The sequence below is a fragment of the Galeopterus variegatus genome, unplaced genomic scaffold (assembly GCF_000696425.1).
Source record: "Galeopterus variegatus unplaced genomic scaffold, G_variegatus-3.0.2 Scaffold67, whole genome shotgun sequence".
Classification (NCBI taxonomy): domain Eukaryota; kingdom Metazoa; phylum Chordata; class Mammalia; order Dermoptera; family Cynocephalidae; genus Galeopterus; species Galeopterus variegatus.
Window position 1 is genome coordinate 487934 of NW_007726178.1, and position 12782 is coordinate 500715.

General features: G+C 37.2%; 1 protein-coding gene across 1 annotated transcript in view; it reads right to left on the reverse strand.

The window, feature by feature from the left end:
* PHTF2 (putative homeodomain transcription factor 2) overlaps window positions 1-12782 on the reverse strand; it is a 145134-nt gene that overhangs the window by 13355 nt on the left and 118997 nt on the right. Inside the window, exons 11-14 of the mRNA XM_008577478.1 lie at window positions 10943-11071; window positions 9270-9542; window positions 8914-9045; window positions 6780-6866 (exon numbers count right to left, since the gene is read on the reverse strand). Of these exons, the coding sequence (XP_008575700.1) occupies window positions 6780-6866; window positions 8914-9045; window positions 9270-9542; window positions 10943-11071 (621 nt within the window). The remainder of the gene's footprint in view (window positions 1-6779; window positions 6867-8913; window positions 9046-9269; window positions 9543-10942; window positions 11072-12782) is intronic.

The window sequence follows — 12782 nt, forward strand, 5'->3', positions numbered from 1 at the left end:
ATTTCTGAGGTATCAGTTGTAATATCACCTTTTTCATTCCTAACTTTTCTTATTTGGGTCTTCTCTCTTCTTTTCTTAGCCTTGCAAAAGGTTTGTCAATTTTATTTATCTTTTCAAAAAACCAACTTTTTGTTTCATTGATCTTTTGTATCATTTTTAGAGTTTCTATTTCATTTACTGCTGCTCTGACCTTAATTATTTCTTTCTGTCTACTAACTTTGAGTTTGGATTGTTCTTGTTTTTCTAATGCTTTAAGGTGAAGTGTTAGGTTGTTTATTTGCCATCTTTCCATTCTTCTGAAGTAAGCATTTAATGTGATAAATTTCCTCCTTAGTACTGCTTTTGCAGTATCCCACAGGTTTTGGTATGATGTGTCATTATTTTTATTAGTTTCAAGAAATTTTTTGATTTCCTGTTTTATTTCTTCTTGGACCCACATATCATTAAGCAGAATGTTGTTTAATTTCCATGTGTTTGCATAGTTTCCAGAGTTCCATTTGTTATTGATTTCTAATTTTAATCCATTGTGATCTGAAAATATACATGGAATAATTCCAATTTTTAAAAAATTTGTTGAGACTTGCTTTGTGACATAACATGTGGTCTATCCTGGAGAATGTTCCATGTGCTAATGAGAAGAATGAATATTCTGACATTGTTGGATGGAATGTTCTGTAGATATCTGCAAAGTCCAATTGGTCTAAAGTGTTGTTTAGATCTTGTGTTTCTCTGTTAATTCTAGATGATCTGTCCAATATTGATAGTGGGGTGTTCAGGTCCCCTCCTATTATGGTGTTAGTGTGTCTATCTCATTCTTTAGATCTAATAGCATTTGCTTTATAAATCTGGCTGCTCCAATGTTGGGTGCATATATATTTATGGTTGTTATGTCTTCTTGATGGATAGATCTTTTTATTATTATATAGTGGCCTTCTCTATCTCTTTTTATGATTTTTGGTTTAAAGTCTATTTTATCTGATATAAAAATACCTACTCCAGCTTGTTCTTCATTTCTATTTGCATGGTATATCTTTTTCTATCCTTTCACTCTTAGTCTATGTGTGTCTTTACAGGTGAGGTGAGTCTCTTGAAGGCAGCATATTGTTGGGTCCATCTTTTTAATCCAGTCAGTCAGTGTGTTTGAGTGGGGAATTGAATCCTTTTACATTTAGAGTTATCATTGAAAGGTGTTAATTTACTCCTAGCATTTTATTGATTTTTGTTTAGATGTCTTAAGTATCTTTTGTTCCTTTCTTTCTGATTTTCTGTTTGTCTTCTGTGTTTGTTGGTTTCTTGGCGTGGTAGAAAAACTATTTTTCCTCTTTATTATTAGCATTTTTGTTTTACTGGTAGGTTTTGTTCTTTTTTTTTTTTTGGCTTTTTATTTATTTATTTTTTATAAAATTTTTTAGTAAATGAAAATTGATTATACATATTTTGGGGGTTGAACATTGGGATATGTTGATCAAATCAATATTACTAGCATATATAGTGTTACAAACCATAATTATTCTTAATGCCCCTTGTCCAATCTCTCCCCAACCCCTCTTCTTCCTCCCTCCCCCCTCTAATCACCCTAGATTTCTTCTCTCATTCTGAAAGAATAATGGTTACTCTGTTGATTTTTGCCTAGATGATCTGTTTAATGCTAAGAACTGTGATCAGGTCCCCAATATTATAATAAAGTAGATGCTTCTTCTGTCACTCTGAAATGGGCTTTGTGGAGAGAGACCTCCTCTTTTCTTTATCTCTGCTGGTGACTCTCCTTCTGTCAATGCCCTCCAGTGGCTGGCAGACCATCTGTGTGGAGGTTGTGGCATCTAGCTACTTTTGTGGCAGCCATGGTTATTGTGGTGGCTTTGGTGGGCCACCCACATGGAGGTGATGCTTTTGGCATGCTTCTTGGCACAAGTGGTGTGCCTGGTTGTGGGGAGTGTCTTGTCCCCAGCTCCATGCCTTGGGTCCCTGGGCAGGCCCTGAGGCACTCACATGGTGTGCCTGGTTGTGGAGGGGGGGTCCAGTTCCCACTCCACATCTCAGGTCCCCAGGTGGGCCCCAACGTGCTGGCATGGTGTGCCTAGTTGTGGGAGGGGGATACAGTCCCTGGATTCATGCCTCTGGTCCCCTGGCAGACCTCGAGGTGCTGGCACAGTGTGCCTGGTTGTGGGAGGGGAGTCCGGCCCCCAGCTCCATATCTCGGGTCCCCAGGTAGGCCCCAAGGCACTGGAGCGGTGTGCCTGGTTGTGGGAGGGGTGTCCAGTCCCCTTCTCCATGCCTTGGGTCCCCAGGTGGGTCCCAAGGCACTGACATGGTGTGCCTGGTTGTGGGAGGGGTGTCCGATCCCCTTCTCCATGTCTCAGGCGCCAAGGCACTGGTGGTATGAGTGGTTTTGGGCCGGGTCTGGTCCCCGGCTCTAAGCGTCATGTCCCCTGACAGGCCCCAAGGCATTAGTGGTGTGCCTGGGCTGGAACTAATCTTTTGTCCTTTGCTTACTTCTAACACAGGGGAGCTTCCTGTGGGAACCAGTACTTGAGCTGTGAGGTTGAGCTAAATTGCTGCTTTGCTGCTGTTTCCCTAGGGAAGGCTTTTTGTGCAGCTCAGGGTTTAATGGTTGACCTCACAGGTACTATTGGCTCTCCAGAGACCTGGTGCACCTGGGTTGTGTAGAAACTCTGATCTGGGTCTGAGTTTTTTTCAGCAAACTGCACCCCATTCAATTCTATATTCCTGACCAGTCTCCTCTGTGTGGTCCCTCACTGATTGGGGGGCAGATCGGCTGTCCTTGCTGTGTCCAAGTATTCTCCCGGTGGGCCTGTCTCCCCCACAGCCCATGCACCAAACACTTCACATGGGATGGGCCCTGCACTGGTCCCTTGCAATGACTTACCAGCCTCTGAATGGCTCCCCTTTTCAGCTGTTCTGGCTCCTCGCTCCTGTGTGGGTCCACAGGAACCCTATTAGTGGTCTTGCTGTCCTGGGGGCCACCAAGGCCCCTTCTCCTCTGTCACTTCCAAGTAACTCCATCTGAAGGGCACAGCTGTGGTTTCTGCCAGCTCCTGCTCCAAGCACTCAGCAGTTCCAGCCTTAAAGCAGCCACAGCCTGAAAGACTCTGAGCAGTTTTTCTTTCTCTCATTGTGGTTTCTCCAGCCTTCAAGAACTCTGTAGGTCTTTCCTCCTCTTCCCCTGAGCTCCAGTGGCCCCAGCTTGGCTGATGTTACATTTTTATGGTTGTAAATTGGTTGATCTGTGGGAAAGAGTGATGCTGGGGACCATCTATTCTGCCATCTTGACTGGAATTCTGCTTTTAGGATTTCTGATGAAGTCTGATGTTAGTCTGATTGGGGCTTCCTTAAAGGTGACTTGCTGCTTCTCTTTTGCAGCTTTTAAGATTCTGTCTTTGTCTCTGAGTTTTGCCAATTTGACTATAACCTGTCTTGGAGAGGACCTTTTTGTGTTGAATATATTTGGGGATCTTTGGGCCTCCTGAATCTGAAGATCTGTGACTTTCCCTATACCTGGGAAGTTTTCTGCTATTATTTCATTGAATATGTTTTCAATACCATTTCCTTTTTCCTTCCCTTCTAGAATACACATGATTTGGATATTTGAGCAATTAAGGTTGTCTGTTATCTCTCAGATTTTCTTCAATTAAAAAAATTTTTTTTTTCTGGTCTGCCTGTGTTAATTCAAACAGCCTGTCTTCAAGGTCAGAAATTCTCTCTTCTGCTTGTTCTAGCCTGCTGGTTAGACTCTCTGCTGTGTTTTTTTTTTTTTTTTTTTCCTTTTTTTGTCTTTTTTCGTGTCTGGCAACGGATCGCAACCCTCAGTGTCGCGCCCGCACCGGACCGGGACCGGCAACGGGATCGCAACCCTCGGTGCTGCGCCCGCTCCTCGCTCAGCCAGTGAGCGGGAACCGGTCTGTATGCGGGATCCGAACCCTCGGCGGGAGTGCCACTGCGCTCCCAAGCGGCGCACTGTAGCAGTGCGCCACCGGGCCGGCCCTCTGTTGTGTTTTTAATAGCGTTGAATGAATCCTTCACCTCCACAAGCTCTACTACATTCTTTTTCAGGACGTTGATTTCTTTGTACATTTCTTCTTTCAGGTCCTGTATATTTTTTCTCATTTCATTGTGTTGTCTGAGTTTTCTTGTATCTTATTTAGTTTCCTTAGAATTGTTGCTCTAAATTCCTTATCAGTCATTTTAAGGACTTCCTGTTCTATAGGATCTAGAGCTTGAGAGTTATTATTTTCCTTTGGTGCTGATGTACTTTCTTGATTTTTCATATTTCTGGTATCTTTCCTTTGGTGTTTAGTCATTGTGGCAGGGGGTATCACAGTCCACTCGTTCCACCCTGATGTCTGGCCTGAATCCTGAAGGGACTGTCAATTCTGGGAAGTGGGGACTAGCCTGGGCAGGGGGTCCCGTGGCTCCTGCCTGTTCTGGCACAGCTGACTTGGGGCGTGTGGGCCGACAGCTCTTGGGTCTCTCTGGGTGGCAGGGACTGGCCTGGGCTGGGGATCCCACAGCACCTGCTTGTTCTGGCACAGCTGACTCAGGACATGGAGGCTTGGCAGCTCTCAGGCCTCTCTGGGCAGCAGGCACTGTCCTGGGCTTTAGCCAGTCAGGCAGAACAGTCTAGTGGATTCCCTCCAGCTTTGAAAGGCTTGCTCTGTGCGTCTGCTCAAGAGTCTTCCATGAGGGAGCATATTTTTAAACTATGAAATCAATACTACTTACAGTTATAGGTCTCCTCAGGTTTTCAATTACTTTTTGAGTCAGTTTTAATAAATTATGCATTTCTACAAAAACATACACTTAAGCTTTCAACTTTTATGACACAAAGCAATTCATACTACTATCCTTAAAAAATTCTCAAGTGTACTGGTAGTTTACAGTTTAATATGTACTTTTGCCTTTTAAAAATCTGTTATTTATAAGTGCATTTTGAAAATTCCAAATATATGAGGTTTTTTTTGTTGTTATTGCTGTCATTGTTTTGTACTTTGACTGCATTACAGCTAGATCATGTGGTCTATGTGGTGACAGTCATCTGTTATTAGTTTAGAATTACTTTGTGGCCTGGTACACGGGAAAGTTTTATAAACTGTCCTTGTGCCTGAAAAGAATTTCATCAACTCAGAAAAATCTCTACAAATATTGCTCTCCTCCATTCTTTCCTTCTGGAATTCCTATTAGATAAAAGTTGGATCTCCCACCTATATCTCATTTTCCATCTCTTTATCTCTCTCCTGTATTCTAGGTCATTTCCTTTATGTCTCAGTTCATTAAATGTGTCTTTAATCTGTTATTTATTCTGTTCATTGTGTTTTTAATGTCAATGACTACATTTTTCATTTCACTGAAGTACTACTGGGTTTGTTTTCAAATCTATCTGTTCTTTCCACATAGCGTTATCTGTGTCATAATCATTTTAAACAACAAAAAAAGTTTCTATCGGATCAGTCTATTAACTGAAACAGCTGGAGATCTAATTCTCCTGTTTGCTAATCTGTTGACTCACTCATGTTGGGTTGCTTCTTCATGTGTCTTGAAGCCTGAAGGGGATTTATATGTGGAAATCCTGTGTGGTCTAGGCTGAAGTTATATGCCCCAGTACAGTCTTAGTTTTGCTTCTGCCAGGTATCCATGGGCCTAGGACCACTTTTTATAGTAACTTATAGACATGAGGATTATAGGACAAAATGTGTAACATTAATTTGAACCCTAAACCTGTAATATGGGCAAACCTATAATTATATATTCTTAGGAGAAATTTTTCCCCCTTTATTGCCATCCAGAGTCTAGGCAGAGTCAGATAAGTTTCTTTATTGTCTTCCCGTGCTGGTGGGCAGACTGTTTTTCTCGTTCACCTTTTCACTGAGGCTGTAGGCCATTGAAGGTTATGACTCCATGGTGTGAATATATATAGGGAGGTATGCAGGTTAAGGCCACATCTCCTGTCCTCATGTGGGAATAAAATTCAGGTCTCTAGGTTGACAATGCACCTCACCCTCTTATCTAAGAGCTGACATACCGTTAATGCTTATGCTTAAATAATACTCTGGTTTTCAGTTTTATCTTAATTTTTGGCCCTTTACTGTCATGTGAACTCAGACATGTATATAGTATGTGTGTGTGTGTGTGTGTGTGTGTGTGTGTATATATATATATATATATATATATATATATATATATATATATATAAAAGCTAGGGTTTTTTTCCCCTCAGCATTGTTTGGTGTTTTAAAGCAGAAGAATTTTCAGGTAGCCTAGTATGTCAAACTACTTGAAACAGAAGTTTGCATTATATTTTACAGCACAGAGTATATCCTGAGATACTTTTGTATTTCCTGACTAATCTTGGTCACTGGGAATTCTTTTTTAAAGCACATGGCAATCAAATCACAGTGACAATGCAGAGATAAGAAACATAAGAATTAATATTCAATGTGGATAAATCAGCTTCAGGAAACAATTTTATAACTCAATGTTTGTTTTAGCAAATAAAAAAAATCAGATGGGTTCTAGAGAAACATTAATTCCTATATGTTCATTCAACAGATATTTGAGAATATGCTCACTGTTCATAACACATAGATAAGATACACTTATTTATTCTACTGAAAAAATAAACTGCAAAAAGTCAACTTCAAAACTTACTTGTTTAACTTGGCTTATTTATATTATTACTTTGATTATTTATTATTATAAAGTCTTCTGAAACTTAGTATTTATATATCCATTCTTTCATTTCTACCTGGAACAAGTTCACTCACCTGGGCACAACAGATAAATACAACTGAGATAGTCAACAAGAAAGCAGATGAAACTATTACATCAACGGATCGCTGAGGACCTCGACGCTGAAAGGACAAAAAGGGGAAACACTTTAAAATATATTTACTAATTAGCAGCTAATTTCCACGCTTTCAATTAAGGTGTTGATCTATCACTGCAGAATGATCATAGCTTACAATGTTGAATATATACCCAATATGACTGATGGATTTAATTATAAAGTATTAATATTTCTTGAGGATTTTCAACACAGTGAAATGATGTCCACATAGCATAGCATAACTTTCAAGTATTTAATTTTGTCAAACACTAATCGTTTACTCAACAAATGTTGCTTAAGCCCCTGTTCAGAACTAGACACTGTGCTAGGTACCAGAAATACAGTAGAGAAAAAACAGACATGGTCCATACCTTCACAGGAACTAGTAGGGGTATGAGACATCAAGCTCATAATCACAGATATAGCAAATGTGATAAATTCTGATGAGTGCTATGAAGGAAAGGTATAGGACACATTGAGGTCAGGAGACAATTTAGATTTGAGGCATAGGAGCATGGGCCTGGAGAGATCTCCTGAAGGAAGTGATATTTACACCAAACTAAGGGGCAGTGGTAAGCATGGCACATGGCAGTGTTCTAGGCAGAAGGAAGAGCATGGGCAAGAGTATAAAGCAGGAAGTAGAGTGCATGCATTTAGAGAACTGAATTAATGTAGTGTGCCTGGAATGTAGTGTGTTAGGGAGGAAAGTGTTTCAAAATGAGACGAGAGACATGGTGGATGAGGTAAGACCTAGATCACGAAGAGCATAATAAACCCTGCTAAGATTATGTGCTTTATCCTCAGAGCAACTGAGAACCTTCAAAAAATTTTAAGAAATTATATGGTCAAATCTACATTTTTAAAAGATCTCTGGTGGCACATTAAAGAAAGTATTGAAAGGAAGAATTATGAATGCTGAAAGGCCAGTTGAGAGGCAACTGCAGGAACCCAATGCAGAAGTTGACTGATGGTTTCAATTAGGGTGGTGGAAATGGAAACAAAGACAAGTAAATATATTAAAGATATATTGTGAAAGCAGAAAGGATAGGAATTGGTGATAAATTGGATGATGGAAATGCAAGAGAGGGAAGTAAGTACCAAGGATAATTTCTAGGTCTGGGCTTACACATTTCCCTCATTGAAGTATAAGTTCCTAAGGGTAGGGACTTTCATCAATAGTGAATGGCATACAGTTAACATTAAATAAGTGTTACTGAATAAAATAACCAATGTACAAACAAATGTAATACCTACTTAGGGTTGAAAATGAGGGGAAATTTTGGATGGATTCTCACTAAGCCAAGCAACAAAGATTATATTCATCCCTCCATCCAACAGAAATGTCACAGTGAGAAAAAATAATCCATGCCAATTTGTAGCATTTCCCAATGGAGACTGAGTTGAATTTAACAAGTTAAACTAATAAACAGAACAATGAATTTTTAAAACATAAGGATAGATAAATAATGCAAATTTTTTACTTCATTATTACTTCAATATAAAAAGCATTAAAGATCTAGGTATGTCAGATGATATTTGGTCTTTGGGTCAACATTATTAAGACATCAATGGGTGTTTTGAATAAACATCATTCAAACTTGCATAATTACTCCATACATAATAAAATTCACTGCTACTTAATCTTATAACAACAAAAATCCTCGGGGGGAGGGGGGAAAATGGTGTTTTCCTAAAGCTAATTCAGATGTTTCCCTTTTCTCTCTAGAGTTTTTATATCTTACTTCCATAATTATGAAAATTATTTAAAAGATTAAAGGAAAAGAATGGCATGGATAGAATGACTTTGAAATTCAAGCTAATATTTTTAAATAGTAATAGGTCATTTTGGTAAGGAAACTCACTGGTTACAGACTTTAAAAAAAATTCTTTTTTAAGTAATGGGCTCCCTCTACTGGCTTGTGATAACCAGTCTAGGTAGAAACAAAATTCTTAATCCAGCTTTAGAATGAGTATAAATTGATGACTATACATCTAAAGACATATTGAAAAAGAAACAGGAACTATTAGAGAGAATCAGCATGTTAAGCATACTTTTATCACAACCATTCTACCTTAAGATAGGAACGAAGAGATAGCCACATTTTTATATTCTGTACTTTCTTCAACCGGAAGTGAGGAACCTCAGATTTTCGAGCCCTCCTAGCAGATGTTAAATGTCCAAAGAGTTTTGCAAAAAGTAATCGCTAAAAAAGATTAAGATGAGGATTAATTTTCAGTAGACTACCACAGAAAAACAAAAATCAACAAAATATAGATTGTCGTGATTTTATTTGGTTAAGTACTATAAAAATAAACCAAAATAAATAGGTCAAAATGATTTAACGAAACACTAAAATACTACAGGAATATTTTGAATATTATGAAAAGGATAAAATATTCTGTATTCATAAATCTATATTATACCCACCTGTTTATAGGTTCTTTCTGCTACACAGAGCAAAAAAAAGAAAATCCACACAAGAGACACACGAACCACAAAACTTATTATAACCATCGAAAGAACTATGACATCTTCATTAGAACCAAACGCAATCACATAAAGTTCAGAAGCAGAATGTGTTGTGAGTTGTTCCAAGTCTGTAGCTTGTGAGAGTCGGAAAACAAATGGAGTTAAACCCAGGATTAGAGAGATTGCATTTCCAAAAATCTGGTACCCTATTCCTGGTATATGGCTGTTCACCTTGAGGGAGCCGAGGGAAGAGGGGGAAAAGGAAGAAAAAATAAACATAAATTTTATCTATAGTAAAATGAGTTCCTATTAAGCTTTATTTTACTTATAGCAATATGAAATCGTTTCATTAAAATGTTAGTTTTAACACATGAATAATGAAATTTAAATTTCATTCAAGTTTGACAGCCTACTGCACATAAAATATGTCATTATTTCTTCAGTTTTTTAAAAAAAATTCATTATCAGATCTCTAATTCACTAAGTAGGTGCAAAAGGATTAACTATCTCAGTCTTATCCAGATCTTAAAAAAAAAAAATTCTGTGTATCTCATTACTTCTAAAGTTAGGAATATCCATGAATACTGCAATACTAAAAAGAATGAGATCTAATGTCTCCTTAAACTCTAAAATCATTTTAGAAGAGAGAGTATGATTTGGGGGGGTGAGGGAGAAATTAAATAGAGGGGAAAAAGGTGGGGGGATTATTAAAAGGAGAATTAGAAATTAAATGAGAAAATAAAAGAATTTCCAATATGCTAGATTGGTAGAAATGGAAGGGACCTTAAGTTTCACGTAGCTAACTTTTTACATAAATTGAGACTTTCTAAGTTAAGTGATCTGCCAGTTCACAGATAGTTAGGTTATAGAGCACCAACTAGATCCAAGTCTCCAGTGACTCCCTAGTCAACTGCTTTTAATTGCTCACAGTGAGATATGTAATAAGGAGTATATCAACATCTAGACCCAGTTATTTTAATTCCTGTCCTACGTAAAGTGTGAACAAGAGTCCTAGCATAGTAACGCACCAAAGAAATTTAGAATTGCAAGTTAGATCATACCTAGTTGTACAAAAAAATCAGGTAGATCTTAAAAAGCAGTGATTATCTGACAAAAGTAATTTAAGAGAAACCAAAATGAAAATCTATAGTATTGGTACTATTTTTCTTCAAAGTACTCATGATTTTTACCACTTCCTGCCTTACTTCTATATATTTAAGCAGGCAAGGAAGCATGAATACAAATTTACTAGTTTGATTTTTTTCCCTCATGTTTTAGGGACTAATAAACAAATGAACAGTAAGGATGATACAGAAAAATAAGACTTCATCAACACTTGTGTATGTCTAGCAGCTCCTCAATTTTATCCACTGAAAGCAAAAGAAAGGAAAATTTTAGATTATATCATCTACCCTTGGTCAGAAGAATGAAAACACTAAAAGATGAGAAAGGTTTGGTGACAAATGACTGTTTAAATTACAGGTGAAGGCAAATACATACAAATAACTTCTTTTTCAAGGTGAAGAAATGAAGTGAGTAGGTTATTAATATAACATTCTACTAATTACTTTATATATTGATAATCACTAAGTCTTACGCTTGAACTAAAAGAGTAAAATTTAAAAACTCACTCTGTTCATTATCATTCCACTGATTTCCAGTACAGACATGTCTGCCTTCTTACAGTCATTGCCTTCCCATACAATAGCACTTATTTTTTCTAATCCCGGGTGGGAACTATGGAGCCAGGGCAAATGACTCTGTAAAAAATAAACAGAAGTTGGTGAATATATTTATTACATTTCATAAATAAAATGTGTGTATATAAAATTGTATATCTTTCTCTATACACCCAAGGTTCTACCAATACGCTAGATTGGTAGAACTGAAAGGAACCTTAAATTTTATGTAGTTAATTTTTTATATTATACATTAGGTAAATGAGACTAATCTAAGTTAAGTGATCTGCCAATTCACAGATAGTTAAGTTACCAAGCACCAACTAGATCCAAGTCTACACACAATTTTAACTGCACTAAAAAATAAAAATAATTGGTAAATACATTTATATTTTATAATGGAACATATACATGTGCATAGCTATATATCTTTATACATATAATTTTAATGACACTAAAATTCTATCTTAAAATTAGCATATACATTGAACAGATGGCATAAAAAATTACATAGTTATAAAAACATAAAAGAAGTTTCTATAACAGGTATTAGTCAACCTGTTGTTCAAAAACACTCAAAGTACTTAGTTGTCAATTAGTCTGTATTGCTACCAGTATACTAATGTTAAAAGACAAATGGATATCAAATTGTTCATACTGATCATTGTCCAACTTATGATCACTGAATACAAAAGAATATGACAGCTGAGATTTGAACCTCTCTGATAGTGATAAAATTTCATCCTGAAAAAGATTCTAACTTATACACTTACCTTAAATATCTGACTTAGTTACTTTTCTGATATTTTAAGCTGGCGTTTCTCTAAAGGATAGGTTTACCTTTTTTTTTTCCCTGATAGAACAAATATTGCAAAACTGAAGTACATAGAAATATCCTCTAAAGTAGAATAACATATCTCTCAATGTTACAAGGAATAAAAAAAGCTTTAAAAAAATTGAAAGTTTTAGTATGATGGATCAGTTGCTTATTTTGTTTGTTTTAGATTTATAATTAAAAGAATAAAATTCCAAAATACAATAGTTGGGTTAAAGATAGCCACAAAATTAATGAATCACTAACCTTTACATCATCAGACTTTGAGAGAAGTAACACTAAAAGATTAGACTCAGACTCAGGTCAATTCATTTACATCACAGTATTTCTAATTTATAATTTTTAAGGACTGATATACTTCCCACATTTTGCAAAAAGGATAGTTTTGGCATTCCTAGCAACCTCAGGAAAATAATAGATCTTTGACATTGTAATATTCAAATTTTATAACACATTTCCTTAAAATAACTTCTAACAATAAACAGAAGAATCTACTTAATTATATTTATTCTTTGAAGTACAAAAATGTGATTAAAATATGGTAAAAGGGCCGGCCCGGTGGCGCACTGGATAGTGCGCCGCTTGGGAAGCGCGGCGGCGCTCCCGCCCGAGGGTTCGGATCCCACATACGGACCGGTTCCCGCTCACTGGCTGAGCGAGGCGCGGGAGCAACGCCGAGGGTTGCGATCCCGTTGCTGGTCCCTGGTCCGGTACGGGGGCAACACTGAGGGTTGCGATCCGTTGCCGGACACGGAAAAAAGACAAAAAAATATATATATATATATGGTAAAGAAATGTTTCTGTAAATTTAAGGAATATTATATTTTCCTCTATGGGGAGTAAAGTTGCACTGACTCATTTCAACTAAGTTGAGTAATCATAATTCAATAATAGGTAAGAAAACAGAGGTGGGAAATTTTTACCTTTCCCAAAGATATAGAATTTTAACATACAGGT